A 16,085-nucleotide genomic window follows, 5' to 3' on the forward strand; every position below is an offset into this window, starting at 1 on the left:
ACACTCGGGGCAAACAATTTTTTCCAGATAAACTGTCATTATGCGCCGTCAATTAATTTTTACCCCCACCTCCTGCCTCCATTTAATGATCATCATCAAACAGGCGGAGCAGCAGCAACAAAAACAATGGGGGAACGAAAAGAACAAGTTGACGACGACACTAAATGAATATTGATAAATGGGGCGGTGCTCCAGAAAAGTGGGCGTCGGTGTGTGAAGTCGAAAAAAAGTACAATAAAATAAAGGGAACGTGAAGCGTAGAAGTTGGCAAGTGGAAACCAATTGCAAGTTAGACAACTTCACTTGCCGTTGGCTTAAAGGTTTGCTTTGACAATTAATAATTTTCTCGGCCATGGGAAGATCTTTTCGGAAGATACTCGCACAATTTGGAAAAAGCGTTTGTTATTAAAAGTTCTCAATGTAGATCAATTAGTGATTTCTTGGGAAAATATAGCGTTTATAAATCAGTGAAACAATTGATTTTAAAGGAATGGGTTTAATTTTGGTTTTGAGTTTTGTAATAAATGTTTGCAAAATTATCAAAAATTATTCCGACTGAGATATAAACCAATTAAAACTATTTATATCATTTTTAATATAGTGCTTTTAAAGTTTATGCAATATTTCATAATGTATAACTTTTTTGGGTCGATAAATAATAATTAAATAAATAAATACCGAAAAATAGTATTCGGGTAGTAATATCAATTTATGAAAACTTCTCTATTTGAATGTAATATTAACTTATTTATGTATTAATCTGTTTTTATTGAGTAGTTCATAAATACTAAAATAATTTAACAATAATATTTTATTTAAGGCATTGCAAAGTTATGAAATCTTTTAAAATACCCCTTCCAAAAACATTTAGGAGTAAACAATGAGATGTTTTAACAATAATATTTGATTTTGGGACAGTAGCATTAAATTATGGTAGTGATGTGAAACCTAAATTGATCCTCGCTCGCCGCACCGCATGGTCACACTCGAGATCCCCCGCATTAAAACCTTTCAACACGCGCCAAATGTCATAATAAATTGTGGCGAACAAAGCGAAGGGATACCATACCTTCAGAATAGTGAGAGTGCAACACGAAGAAATACGTAATCGAGGGGCCAGAAACACCCCCGCACGCGGATCCGTTCGTCGCTCCCTCTTGGATCTCCCGCGGGAATGACAAAGCACTTTCGATCGAGGTTACACAATGACCGACAATAAAGGCAATCGCGATAAGGATCGGACCGAGTCAAGGTTAATGCCACGCCACTCGAGAAATTAAGGGCGGCCTAAACGGAGCATTTAGTCGGTATCAGAATTTCGGGGAGTGGGAGTACTATATCGAGTAGGTAACAAAAGGACTTTTGGGTAGGGTTATATATGTGGATAGTGATGGTATAGGGGCTGGGAAGCGTGCCAAAAGTGCGTTGGTAAAAACAGGATGCATTGTGTCCGCGAAATGGGGGATGATATCTCGGGATGCTAGAGAGATGACCACAGAAAGCGGATGATTCGGGATTCCCGACATCGAGTGCTGTTTGGACGCCTACACAAAGTCGGGCAGTTGGTTTTCAAACGGAATTTTTCCCCAGAATGCGAGACAAAAACGCACCATAAATCAACGGGCGAGATAGATACAAACTGCCATCAGTAGATTTGCACCTGGAAGCGTTTTGTGGGCGACCCACACACTCTGCACTCTGCAGGTCATAGGTCATCCGTTCGCTGGACTGCCGCCTCGGTTCAACTAAATTACTCAACAGTCTCCTCCGTTTCGATGGCTGCTGTTCTGCTGTTCTTTGATTTCCTCGCTCGTCCTGCACGCTCCATTTGACAATGGCTTTTTGTCCCGCGCTGAATGAAACAATTTCGAAAAATTGTAAATAGACTTGATGACTTTATTTAATTTTTATTGCATTCAGCGAGCGCATTTCGAACGGTCTTTGTTCAATTTCGAGTATTGTCCGGTGAGGATGGTTAAACAAAATCTTCTGATTTTGGTAGCTCTTCGAACGCCTGCAATTTTAAAGGGCCAAAAGTGATGGGGAATGGATAGAAAGGATATTCTATTCGATGGTTTCATTGTGAGGTTGGAGATATTTTTCATGGTGGTGAACTCTATTGATGTTTTTCAATAAAAAAGTCTTAGTTTAAATATACTGAAAGTGTAATAACTGATCCGCAAAAGTCAAGAAGAAACCATGAAATAATTTATTATGACCTTTTTAGTTCTTAATGAAAACGCGGGTGTATATTCCTTTAATATTTCTTTGCATTGTAAATATGAAAATGTATCCTAGATTTTGTATGTTTTCATTATACTTTTCTTAGATGTTATCTACAGGAAACAAAGCAACATAAGATCCACAAGAAAAATCGTTACTTTCTCAGCGTTTGTAGTAAAATTTATAACAGCTTCGAACGCCGGTCGCACTTGACAATTAAAAACGCAAATTTTTTGCCATTGTCTTAATTTAAATAAATTAAATTTTATGACACTTGCAGTTGCAAGTGCGGCTGCAGTTGCGGCTTTAATTGGCTTCATGTTGGCCGACACGAGATGAGAACGATTCCCCCGCTGCAAATAAGTAATTAAGTGGCTTTCTGTGAGAGAATCCCCTGATCGGACTCGGTTGACAGGCAAAACACCCACAAATGGCGATTTGCATGGAGTTCGCAGTACAGGGAAATACAATTAACATCGGGTTTAATGTGCATTTAATGAGAAATAAAAATGCTATCCGTTGCGATTGCGTGTGAGTTCTTCTTCTGAGCTCTTCATTATTGTAAGATTGTACAAAGATTGTAGATTTTAGAACGATTTTATGTCTTTGTACATTTGTACGCGATTCCGCGCACAGCAAATGATATTTACTAATTAGTTATATGTATTATAATTTTCCATCTGGCCACTGACCATGGCCAAACGTTCCTTTCTTTGTTTGTGTCTCTGTTGATTATCGCAATCATAAAATGTATATTTTCTCGCTTTGATGATGTTTCCTATTAACGCGATCCGCTGGGCCCCAGGGGATTGGCTTTTATATTGTTACTTAATAAGACTTTGATAGTTCTTGGCATAATGCAGCATTGCGATTTGAACAGTGTTTAATAATAACAGGATGGTGAGGTAATAAAAATTGCTGTGGGTAATCGATTTGTAAAAGAAATAAAGAAATCTTAGTCGTCATATGTAAAATAGGTTAAGCATATTTATAGCTTTGATTATTTTGCAATAAATTCCCGGTAAAACCAAGTTCATTTAAGTAAGTGTTCGACCTGAGAGTTCACAGTACTTCTTAATGATGGACACCCTTAACCCAAAGTGAACAGAAAAACTCGTTTTCTTGGCCACTCGAACCACTGTTCACTTATGAGGAATTACCTCGAGGAGGCATGAAGAACCAGCTGAATTATATTTGTGCAACCTGTAATGAAGTAGGTGTTGTGGGTCCGTCAGTCGATATTAACATACCCAGCCAAGAGAGTCGAATGGGAGTTGGATCTCCGTTGGTTCTTGGTTCCTCACCGGATCCCCAATCCCGACTCCCGGCTTCCCTGGGCAATCACAAGCTGGCCATCAGAGACATTCTATGGCCACGAGCTTTAATGAGTCTCGAGCCGCAAATTAAATTCAAAAATAATATGCACCGGCGTATGGGTTGCTCACCCCTCCCCCTTTCCGCCCACTTTGCCGCCCACTCTGGGCGGTGAAGTTGCATGATCGCATGCAAAGTGCCGGGAAGTTAACCATTTGCCCCCGGAAGAGGAGAAGGGGGCGGTGGGAGGGAGGGAGCGGCGCCACTTTTGCGCTTCGCAACCCACAGACACTTCGTTATAAAACAATTTAATTTCCAAAGGAACAAACAAAGAAAAACATATGAAAAAAAAAGAAAAATACCGCGCAAACTGAAATAGAGTTGCGCAAAAAGGCGAGCAAAATATTTACAAAACTAATTTTTAATTAATGACCAACAGGAACGGGAAGCGGTTAACTTGCATGCTCGACCTTTTCATATAATTTACAAATTTGCTCCCTTTTGCATTGGCCAAATGCTAATTAGGCTTCTTTGTTTCTGTTCTTTTTTTGCTTTTTGTCGAAGGCAAATTAAAGTTGCATAATTTGCTTTTGGCGAACACCTGCTCGCGGTTATCGAGTTCTGAGTTTTGGCATTCGATTGTGGTCTGCACTTGCATTCATTAAGTACACGCAAATGTTGCAATTTCAAGTTCTTTGTATGGTTTTGAGGTCAGTATAGGAAGTTATTGGGCTGGCTATTGATTTGATGGGTGTGGGATGGTAATTACAATGCGTTTATGAGTCAGAATTTTAGTTATTGAAGCTGAACGGAACTTTTGCACTTCATTTATTTATTTAATTATTTAAAAAAAAAAATCTTGATTAGTCTGATATTAACGTAGCCTTATAACAATGTATCTGAACCGCAGGTCTCGCATTTTGAAAGAATAACTTAATTTGAAATAAAGAACTATATTTTTGCAAAGCTGGCAAATGTTTTATATTTGAAAAAATGTTTGATGACAACGTTCGAAATTTTTTGATCGTGAATAAATTTTAGAATATAAGAATTTGTATCTAAAATATGAACCTTCTAAAGATTATATTAACCCAAAATTTTATTAACCCAAAATATTTAACTACTCTTTGTTGATGTTTTACAATTATTTATACATAAATACCATCTCCACACATATCTATACTCCTCAAGCATTGCAAGTTAGTTTATTATAAAATAAAGTTCACTTAGCATCTGCATTTTTAAACAATTTTATCTGTAATTCATTTTGAAAAACAAATGGTTAATTTAGTAATGGTAATAAAAGCAATCCAAAAACGCACTGTGATTTACTACAGCCTGCCGCAGCTTTCTGCATATATTGAACTCGAAATGAATCATATTTATTTGTAATTGTCTACCTGTTAAGTGGCTTTCCCCACCTTCCCCCCACAAAATCCCGGTATTGGATATCGAAGGCCATCTTTGAAAAAACAGGGCGTAAATATACATATATGCAGCAATGAAATAAAATGTCTAACTAAAAGTATGTGGCAGAGGCAAGTTGCACAATGCATATTCATGGGCACCCCGTTTGTCCCCCTTTTCATTTTCCATTTTCCGGGCTGGAAATGCCAACTGTGTGCTGAACTGATAAATTAAGCAATTCCAACTAAAATGCAATGCATTGCAAATTTTACTTTTTTATTTTTTTGTATTCGCTGCTCGCGACTAGAAAGTTGAAGAGCAAATGAAAAGGAGGCAGATGAAATTTATACCTCATTCAGGTTAGTTTTGATGTATTTAATGCCACTGCATGACAAGAAAATGGTCCCGTGAAAAGAGGAGCAGGTGTTAAGCTCGTCATATCGGTGATTTAAAGAGAGGAAAGGCGGAGTCGTTCCTCGACGACCCATCACCTTAAAGCTATAATTCCCCACCAACTCGGGTCGGTAATTAAATGTGCTTTAATTTGTATAATTCAGTTGATTTAAGCATGTAGAACTTAGGCACCGAATGAATATTCAAAATTTTCGCGGGGGCTTAGAAAGTTGCCTGGGAAATGCCGATTGGGGGTCTCCAACTCGAACTTGGCTTTAAAAAAACCCTCGGGGGGCCAAAAAGATTTATAGCAATCCATTTACAATGTTGGTAGTAAGAGCTAATGGGGTTTACGAGCTCCATTTTCCTTGTATGCAAATTTAACCCCTTCTAGCCGTTTTCGCTTTGAAGGAAATGGCGGGACTGAGTCGCGGAATTCCTGTGAAATCGTCGTCGCTTGTCTCGTAATTACCCACAATTTTCCATGAATTTATTAAAATTAAGGGCAGAGCAGACAAAAGCCCGGCTTAAGTGCCCAGGGCCAACATCTCGTAGTAAGCAAACCCATACCCATACCATACCATCCCATACCAACCCATCCCATCTGATCCCACCCCATTGAAGGCCCAACAGCGGAGCTACCCATTCCATTCGATTCCATCTGACTACAAACAAACAGACCATAAATAGTATAAATTTCCACATGACACGCGATGATTATGCGCTTTCCATGCAAACAAGTGTCTGCGGAAGAGCGGTACGGCGGTACGGGCACGGCTTCCAGTTCCAGTGCCAGTTCCAGTTTTGGTTCCAGGGGGTCGATGGGAGGGCATCTGCATCTGCTCTCAACATCATTTGCGTACATGTCGAGCTTCTGCCCTGCTAATGAGTACAGTGGGTCCTAACATATAAAGAACGTGGTTGCAACAAGATAACAGTATGTTTTATTGCAATTAAGAATTAAAAAGAACCAATACCACATTGAGCCTTAAATCAATCTTTTAAATATCTTTGGTAACACTAGAGATACCTTCATGATTATTTATATAGAACTATTACCTGTCTTTAGTTAACCTAAGTCGGTTTCACATGAAAAATCCTAACCAAATTTGTATCTCAATATATAATAGTAATGCTATTTTAAAGGTTTTTAAATCTTGAGTTGCTTTTATTTGTTCTAACTTTTTTAGGTATCGAATAATAGTAAATAAACTCACTACTCATATTATATTATATTATATTACATTATATTATTATTACTAATAATGTATATATATTATTATTATTCCACAAAATAAATGGATTTTTTCTGGATGGATCTTTTTATTTAGTGCATTTTCCCTGTGCTTTCGACTTGCCAACTCACAGAGGCAGTAAACAATTTTTAATTGCTCAAAGCTGGAGCGACAATGACAGCAAACGACGCTCCTCCGCCTTCACCAAATCGCAGTGAGTTCATTTTGTTTTGTCGGCTTCCCATTGATAGTGTGGCTACGCTATACTATATATCTAAAGTGACCCAGGTTCGCCCCCCAGAATGTCGAGCCGCAGTTAATGGGGCCTCATCTGCATGCTGATATCTTGGTCATGAGATCGAATCGGTCCAGTTGTTTTACCCGTACCCGTACTGCGGGTGTCTGGTTCTTATTAGCTCTGCACGCGCTTCCCGCTCACTTGAATTCCGTGAATTAATTTCAGTTTTGCATGTTGTTATTTATTAAAATTTCAGATCGCCTTTCAGACGTTTTGCGATTCTTCGTGACGCCCTTTCATATGCGCCGCTGAGCTAATTTCTGAAACAAATTCCATTCCTTGCGATTGATATCTTTGAGATATACTTTCTGTATATGCTGGAAACGTATAAACTGCAATATCATATCTCTCCCCCAAATAAAAGTGTTTCTTTGTTATTTCGTTTGATAATTATTTTTATTTCATTTTGTTGTGTGAGTTTTTTGTTCCTCTTTTTGTAGTTATACATTTAAAAATTCTAGTGTTTTTTCACGCTTTACAATTGTAAATGTTTTTGTGTTTTCATAAATTCAATTGGTTTTTACACATAAATACGATGGATTTAGATTTAAATTAATGTTTTGTTTTATTTGTGTTAGTTTACTTGCCCATAACATACAAAGTACACCTAGTTTATGTTTATTTTGTTTTTCTTTGTTTTCTTTTCCTTTTAATTAAAATTAAAATCATTCAAATTGATTATCACAGTATTCACGCGAAAAATAAATATGCTTAAAAGGTAATTTACTTGTTTTACGTGGAAAGTGTTTAACTTTATAATTATTCGCTAGGAATTCATTATGATGACTTTGAAAATGTGCAGAGACTTTACTTAAATATTAGTAATACACAAACGCCACAGAGAACCTTAAGGAAATGAAATTAATTTGCTGGTCGAAGCAAAAAAATTCCATTTGATTTTGGCTTGCAAAATGTTGGTGGTCAAGTAAACTTTGTAGATTGTAAACTTGATCAGCAATATTTTGTATTGACTTTCAATACAATTATATTAAAATAAATACCATTAATAGTTAACATAAGCAAACCCCGATTTGTGCAGGAGTTGATACCTATCCGTAGTACAGAATTATGCTAGTATTTGATGTGTTTGCGACTTTGAACCTGCAAGATAATAAGCAAAGGTAGAGATAACGTTAGTAAATTTGTGGTAAAAATTTGTTATGTTAATAGAAATCTATAAATTTAAAAATAATAATGTATATTATATTTTGGGCAGTAATTTTTTATTATAAATCTTGACAATATTTTGCGAGTTTGAAAGTCGCAAGAAATAAAGGTACTCTTGTTGAACAAATTATTAAAATTATTATTAATTGTTAATTATTATAAAATTATTCTTTGAGTGATGGTAGATAATGTAAAAATCTCATATAGTTACTTTTTTTATAATAGAGAAATACACACCTGCTCATAGTGTTGCTAAGCTTCCTTTGATTTCTCCGGCACATTGCACTGTCTTTGTCCCTAACTGTGACCCTCGAATGGTCCTTTGACCCCCTAGTGCATCATGTAGGAGGACTCCTCGTCGTCGGCACCCGTGGGACTGTCCAACGAGGGATTGATGCGCTTCTCCTTCTGCCGGCGGTTGCAGAACCACACGCGCACCACCTCCTTCTCCATGCCGAGGCGGTCGGCCAGCTGGGTGATCTCCTCGGAGGTGGGTTTCTGGTTGGCCAGGAAGGCCTTCTCCAGAGCTCCGCGAATCGTGGTCTCAATCGAAGTGCGCTTCTTGCGACGGCGGCCGATGATCTCCGGAGTGCTCACTGTAGCCTGCAGGGCGGCAGGATCAAAGACGCCACCTGTTGCCTGAATTGTGCGATCGGCGTCATCCAACCACTTTTGCAGCAGTGGCTTCAGCTTGCACATGTTCTTGAAGCTCAGATTCAGAGCTTCAAATCTCGAAATGGTGGTTTGCGAGAAGTCATTTCCATATAGTTTACCCATGGCTAAGCCCACATCTCCTTGGGTGAATCCCAGTTTGATCCTGCGCTGCTTGAAGGTCTTGGCGAACTGCTCCAGTTCCTCCAAGTCGGTGGTTTCCTCCGGCGAGGGTTCACCCGCTGCCCGAGCAGCTGCAGCACTGGCCACCGTTTTGGGTTGTGGGGTGGTGGTTCCCGGGTTCATCTGCGTGCCACTCGTTGGCGTACTTGGAGTTAGCATGCCACTCAACTTCAGACTAGCCGCCGAACTGGGTGGAGTTATTTGCAGAGGGTGGTGGTGGTGCAACTGCTGGGGGGAACTGGCAGGACTGCGGATGGTAATGGGACTCCTAATCGAGTGGGGAGTGGAGCTGCGTGGCTGCTGTTGCGCCATCTTGTGGTTCAACTGCAGTGGTTCGTCCTGTTGCCTTTGTTGTTGCTTCTGCAACGCTTGCAACTGCTGGGTGGCTTGACTCAATGCTTGAAGTTGACTCTGCATCAGGAACTGGGCAGTTGCCACCTGGGTGGTCAGTGCAGGATCATCCTGTGCCAAACCCAAGGATCCACTCCTCAGCAACTCCATGTAGCTGTTGAACTGCTGCGTTAATGCAACCTGTCGTTGTTGCAACAACTGCTGGAACTGGGCAAAATCCTGTGGGGAAAGGGATCCCGTGAGCAGGGGATTACTCATTCCCAAACCAGCTGCCGCAAGTTGAGCCTGTGGCGAGGACATTCCCGGAATGGCCAGCAGTGGGGAGATGCCACTTCCCATCGAAGAAGCCATTGCTGCGGCAGCTGCAGCCGCTGCAGCCATCGAATTCGGAGTGGTGGCACCGCCCGTGGGCGGTAAAACCGGGGAGATCATTGGAGCCACCGGCGAGGGAACCGAAATCACGGGAACTGGCGAGGCAATCGCAGATTTAACCGAGTTTGCCGGGGATTGAGTGCTGTGGCGACTGTTGTCGCTGGTCAAGTTCAGAGCACCGCCATTGGCGTCCTCGTAGTCCTCCTCCTGTTTGTACTGATGGTGGTTCAGGTGGTTCAGGTGGTGCGCACTGTGGTGGTGGTGAGCCGGGTGCGGCTGCAGCGACATCAGCTGGCGCTTCGCCTGCTGGTGGGTCAAGGACAACGCAGGACTCAAAGGAGATCGGCAGCGGTCGCTGGAGGTGCCCACACTCGAATTATTGTCATCACAATCAGAAGCTGCAAAAAGGAGGAGAAGTTATGGTTAGGAAAATTAAATTTGGGAAAGCTTAATGGTGGAGTGAAAGAATGTAAATTTTATTTTTTTTTTTAAATGGTAAAAAAAAAACGCTTAATTGTAAATAAAGAGAATGGTTTCCATAATTATACATATTTAATTATGTCACATGAAGAATAGAAACCCCACATCATTTAGAAGGAACTAAGTCAATCAGAACATATTTAAAAACAAGTCCAAGTTCTGATTAGTTTCATTTACAAAATTCCATTCCTAAAAGCTATGATAAAATATTTTCTACATCATTTAAATTTAAATAAATATTTTGATCTTACGACCGCAGCCTTACTTTATTATTTACCCCATAAAAAATATTACCCGAAAAGAAAACCCACACAACTCTTTTCCAATCAATCTAAGAAAGAGGCGTAACCAACTGGCCAAATCCCATGGAGAATGAATTTGCCCATCCACCGAAGCTATGCAAAAATGAGTCATCCTGTTGTGGAAAGCCGGGAAAGTTCCTGACCATTTCCCCATTCGAATGTCCTTTTGCATAAATTTAGCATAGGCCACACGAGCGTTTTGTATAATTTTCGTTCAATTTCATAGTCCGTTGGTTTTCGGTTTCGAGTGAAAGCCTTTCACGTGACCACCCACCGCAGTGGGTTTATTATGCGAGAATGTCTATAGCTTTTCTTTTTTTTTCTTGTTCACCCCCTTCGGTTTTCTTTTTGGGTCCATAGTTTACATAGTTCCACCTTGACATCAAATGGAATTCTCGTGTTTTCTTTTCATTTTGGCTGACGCTTTTAGCCGCTTTTAAGTGGCATTTTAGCATTTCAAATGCCTGGCCGAGCGATTTGTATAAATTTGCTATTTGTATGCATTTTATTTATACAACATGGGCGCCGACGGGAGAGGGGAAAGGGGAGTTCTACCAATTGATTTGCAATAATATTTAAATACAGGACGAGTTCATTTTTGAGCTAAGACTGCGAACTAGATGGCCAGACTTCCTCCCTCGTAAATGGCAATCAAGGGAGTCAAACCCTTTGAAGTGGCCACTGGTTTGGGAATCCCGAACCCCTCACATATTCCCCCATTCCCCCGCAACCAATTTCCACATCCTGTCCACTGCAGGCAATTTTTGCATATGTTTGCCTGGGCTACTTTATGACTTGTGCTCGCCTCCTGATGCTCAACGCTGGATTCCCAATCCCCGATGCTACGTGAATTTGATGACTTATTCGCCCAAGTGGGCGACCCACCGGCCAACAGACAGACCAAACCAAACCGACCGGCCGACCACATGGTCATCCTTTTTACATATGCGACCGGGCCAGGAATGATTTTTCCTCGGACGGGCTACGTGCGTCCATTTGGTATTCAGATGATGTGCAAATTCGATTTGTATGTGTTGTGTGAATGGCCATCGGCAGGGGCGGAGATTATATGGTTTTTGAAAGGGGTTATAAGGAAACTAAGGTTATTTAAGGGGTCTTATTTGGGATGTATTAGGTATTTATTTCGTACTATCCAGATGTTGCTTTATAAAAATGACTACCTTAATCTTTATAAGGGGTCAAAAATAATTTTATATTTGTTATAGTAAAGAATGAACATTATAACAATAAGTAATATAATGTTATTTTGAAACCAGAGTACATTTTTCAAAAAGAAGCCTTTATAAAAATAGTTAAAATAAAAGATAAGAAAATGTAGAACTTATTTTCTTATAAAGATCCCTAACAATGAAACCCCTTTCGACCACGCTCCTGTTCCATTTAGCACAGCCAATAAAAAAAAGCCAAATGGTCAGTTTGACTGCACATTGAGCTACCCCAAAAGCGCTCCCACATACGGACGGCATAACGGAATAATTTTTGCATAAAATATATGTAAATATATATGTTCATGTTCGTGAAAGAAATCACAGCAACTGTGTCCAGTCCCACACACACACACTCGAACATACAACCTCCCTCACACATATTCGAATTCAAATCAAGCGAAATGCTGTCAATAATGTGGTAAAAAAAAAAAAATAAAAAATAAAAAAGGGGGCAAGAAAAGGTTGAAGTTGGTTTTTTGTTCGGACCGTGACTAACGAAGTCCATGAAATTTGAAAAGTGTGAATTGCAAATTGAACGCAGCCTCCTTGCAGAACGAGTTATGAATAATAATCGAAGGTTTTATGAATCTATCAAAAATTTATAATGCAACCAAACCCGGCAGTTCACAATGGTTTTCCACGCACTTCAGTTAGGGAACAATTAGGGGGAATCGACAGACCCAATTGTCACCTCAGAAACTACTTAAGAAGCTGTTAAGTCGAAACACCCATTTAATAAGACATCAAAATCAACTTAAAGACGCCCTTCCCTCTTGATTTTCCCCGGGTTAAATCACACATTCGAAAGGGCTGTGACAAAAGTTTTGACAGCCATTGTGTGAGGGGCGACCCTCCCTAGAAAAGTAACCCCTGAATCGGGATTTATATGTAGCATACCCTATATACGGAGGGAATAGCGCGTGGCTGTCGCAGGCAAGGGTTGATATTATTATTCCCTTCCCTCCGGTTTAATGTCTTTTTGTCGAACTGAAAACATGCGAGTGATTTAGTGAAACCGAGATGCCCAAACCCGCTGCCCCAAGCAGATGTTCCAGACCAGAAATATTTTAGTATGTGTATATACAGAAGGGCATATCTCTTTGAAGTGGACAAATCTCGTAAATCGTTTTTCGGACAACAGCTGATGCTGGAAAATGGGGAAAAGACAACATACACTTACCATTCGATTGCAGTGGCGACGGCGAACGCGACAGACGACTGATATCTGAAAATAGAGAGGATAAACACAAATTTTAGACTGGCTAAATTGAGACCACTTAAAGCTAAGAGTAAAATAACACACACACGTCGCGGGCATAAAACGGAAAAGGAGCAAATACAAATTTACCGGGAAGCAAGCGCCCAAGTTTACGATACACCAAATCGATATCGATATACATTCTAAGCCAGAACTGACCAAATGGCCAAATGGCCAGTCCAGACATCGACACCGTCGCCTATAAAAGGATATTTTTATGGACCTCCTCGAGGGGATGTCCGCCGAACAGAAAAGGAGTTCAAGGAACACCTGGTCCGAATACGATTTGAATTCTGGAGTCGGGAGCAGACGGCATTGCAGTGTGTGTTGGCTACAACTTTGTGTCTGGAGAAATTGAATTTTGTTCGGTCTTGCTGGCTAATTTACGAGTGCAACATGGTGACCCCTCTAAAATGCATTACAAATTGAGTGCTCTTCTTTTCGGGTGTTGTATGACAACTATGTACTTAGTTTCACGCTTTTATTTAGCTGATTGAATTACTAAGGTATTAAATTACTGGTTTAATGATGATTTATTTTTATGAATAAAAAATCAACTTTTATTTCTGCTACTTATTATTTACTTTATTTACTTTACTTTATTATAAGTACCTATATTTGTTTATTCACTTATAGTTACTAATTATCTTAAAAATCTTAGAAAGATATAAAAATCTAAAAGATGTATCTGTAAAATTAATTAATTTAACGCCTTTGACCATCTGACATTTCCAAACGTTTTCTCTTAACCGCTGATATGACCCTATAAATACAAGGACTCCCTTTCGATTTCGCTACCTAAGATCTAGTTCTCAATGAATCAGTTTATAGGGAGTGGGTTTCTTTCCTTTTGCTGCCACAGTCTTCCCTCGCTTCTGGCACACTTCTGTCGCCTCCTTTTGGCCACGCCTTTGACCCGCTAATTAAGCGGCACAACTGCTGCCACTTCAAGTGGTGCGGCATATGTGCTTATCCAGAATATATAGTCGCATATCGGACCGTAGAGTGCGAGTTAGGTAAATGAACATTTTACAAAAACCCGGCGTTAAACTGCCACATAAATTATGTAACTTGGAGGTGGAGGAGGTTGAGAGTCAGGGAAATTCAACACCCTCGCGCGTGTCCAGCACGAGTGAAATGAAAATGAGCAGCGGTTCAGAAACGATTTTCAGAATTTTACAGTTTTTGGCAGAGAAATTGCGAAAACCACAGGCGCACCCCCTAGTAAAATTTTTGAGAATCGCCCAGCGGGGGTGGCGGTTTGGTTTACGATTGAGGGTCGAGGGGGAAATTCGGATACATTGGACTGTGTGGCGCGCACAATTAGTCAATGACCTCGACAGTTGGCCAGCTGGGGGTGGCTAATACAAACACAAATGCAAACGGGCGGGCAGACCTCGTATGCCATAAGCTATACTCGTATGCTATATGCTATATGGTCATCACGTGCGCAGACCGAGACTGACTATATCGATTGATGTCGTCGTCGTCGGCGGCGGCGGAAGCTGCGTGTCTTGAACTCTTGACCCCACCATTTCTCCTCCATGAGCTTGCAGTGTGGAGCGTGGAGCGTGGAGCTGGGAGCCCCGAAAAGTAGCCGAAAATAAAACATAAATAAATAAAATAAAATACAATGGAGCGAAAGGAAAGCAAACATTATGTGCGTGCTCTTTGGCCTTTGTCTTCGTCTGGATATTCGTAGCAAAACAAAACCAGCAAAATTGCAAAAAGAGAGAAAGCTTCAGATGCGGCGAAATGAAAGCTTGATTAGAGGATTCAACGAGAGAGAACAATTAAGGAGAGTGTCCTTTTAGGCTCAAAAGCAGAGAGTAATTTAATGATAAGCCAACCAGTCTTCAGCATTTTTATAAATATTTTTCTTTGGTTCCTGAATTAATAGTACAACAATTTAGCTTCCTATTTATTTGCAAATCGATTATAATGCAAACAATTGTGTTTAAATAAATGCTAATTAAATATGCAACTACCATTTATAAGTCTTTCTAAAACCAATAAACTCTTTTTGAAAACCCTAAATAAGCCCTGTTGACTTTTTGTTTATCACGTAGCCTGCATTACAAAACAATCTTGACTGCATTTTCCATCGATTTCCGTTTGCTAATTGTAAATCTTAATCGATTCTTCAATTATTTCATTGGGGTTCCAAGAATTACCTATAAAATTGAGCCAGCGGACACACGCCCTCTTTCTTGATCGTCTTTTATGGCAGCGATATGTGATAAGAAGGTATTCTAGAACAGCAACAAAACCAAAGGGAAAAGCAGGAAAGACTGCATGAGCTCATGGACAATGACTAAAAATAATGTTATTATTCAAGTTGGACATTGTCGTCAATTGACGTGGCTGTAATCGGCCAAATATATTAATTTAAAACTGATTGGCGCACCAGCACTGTTTTATGTGGGCCTCGATTAATTTATTAAAATCACCGAAATATGACGAGACTTGTTTACTCCAAGAGGTGAACTTCTTGGAATCTTTGAGTGCCGTGCAGGTGTGCAAAACGTTACGTCGACTTTTTTTTTTGGTTCGGGCGATAAGTAGTCGCGATAAGCAAATCGTATTGTACAAGGTAAACTCTTATATGAATACCATGAGACATATATTAGCTATCGTTAGTTTTTTAGATTAGACGAATCATTTGCGTCACGTGCTCCAAACGAGGAATATAAGTACTGCTGCACGAAGTAGTGGAAATTTGTTTAAACTGAAAAAATCCCCATTTTTATCATCTTATGTCTGGCTAATTAGAATGTGCCATTGTCGCCTGATTATCTGGTGACTGGAATATGGATTCCAATTACCAAGTTACTCATCAGATTTTACATAATCAATCATAACCCATTCGAAAGTACCAATTTAAAGTCAGTACCACTCGGTGCACCTCAAGTGTGGCTCACCGGAATTATTACGCATATCCCGAACGATTTTTTACAATATTTGTCATCGAAATGCGCTTTTTTATTGCCCCGCATTTGCTGCGCTTCAAAAAACGATAATTGATAAGGTAACAAATTAAAAGTACTGTTTACAGCGGCCAAACGGTTCCGTTGAGTGCCCATCGCCACCATCGCCGGTTCCCCCCACCGTTCCTATTTACATGGCCACATTTGTGGGCCGGTTGCGCAAGAAATGCGTCTTTAATAAATATTTTTATGGTCCGGCATTTGTAATACCCATTTGCTAGTTTGTAGTTCTCGC

The 16,085-nt window shown here is 40.0% G+C and overlaps 1 protein-coding gene across 1 annotated transcript in view; it reads right to left on the reverse strand.

Annotated features, from left to right (window-relative positions):
- Positions 1-7,344: 7,344 nt before the first annotated feature.
- The window catches only part of LOC108094513 (protein nubbin), a 38,436-nt gene continuing 29,695 nt past the window's right edge, over positions 7,345-16,085 (reverse strand). The window contains 3 exon segments of the mRNA XM_043208627.1: positions 7,345-7,971; positions 8,275-9,992; positions 12,786-12,830. Coding sequence (XP_043064562.1) covers positions 8,368-9,992; positions 12,786-12,830 — 1,670 coding nt within the window. The 3' untranslated portion in view covers positions 7,345-7,971; positions 8,275-8,367.

The sequence above is a fragment of the Drosophila ficusphila genome, unplaced genomic scaffold (genome assembly GCF_018152265.1).
Source record: "Drosophila ficusphila isolate 14025-0441.05 unplaced genomic scaffold, ASM1815226v1 contig_607, whole genome shotgun sequence".
Lineage (NCBI taxonomy): Eukaryota > Metazoa > Arthropoda > Insecta > Diptera > Drosophilidae > Drosophila > Drosophila ficusphila.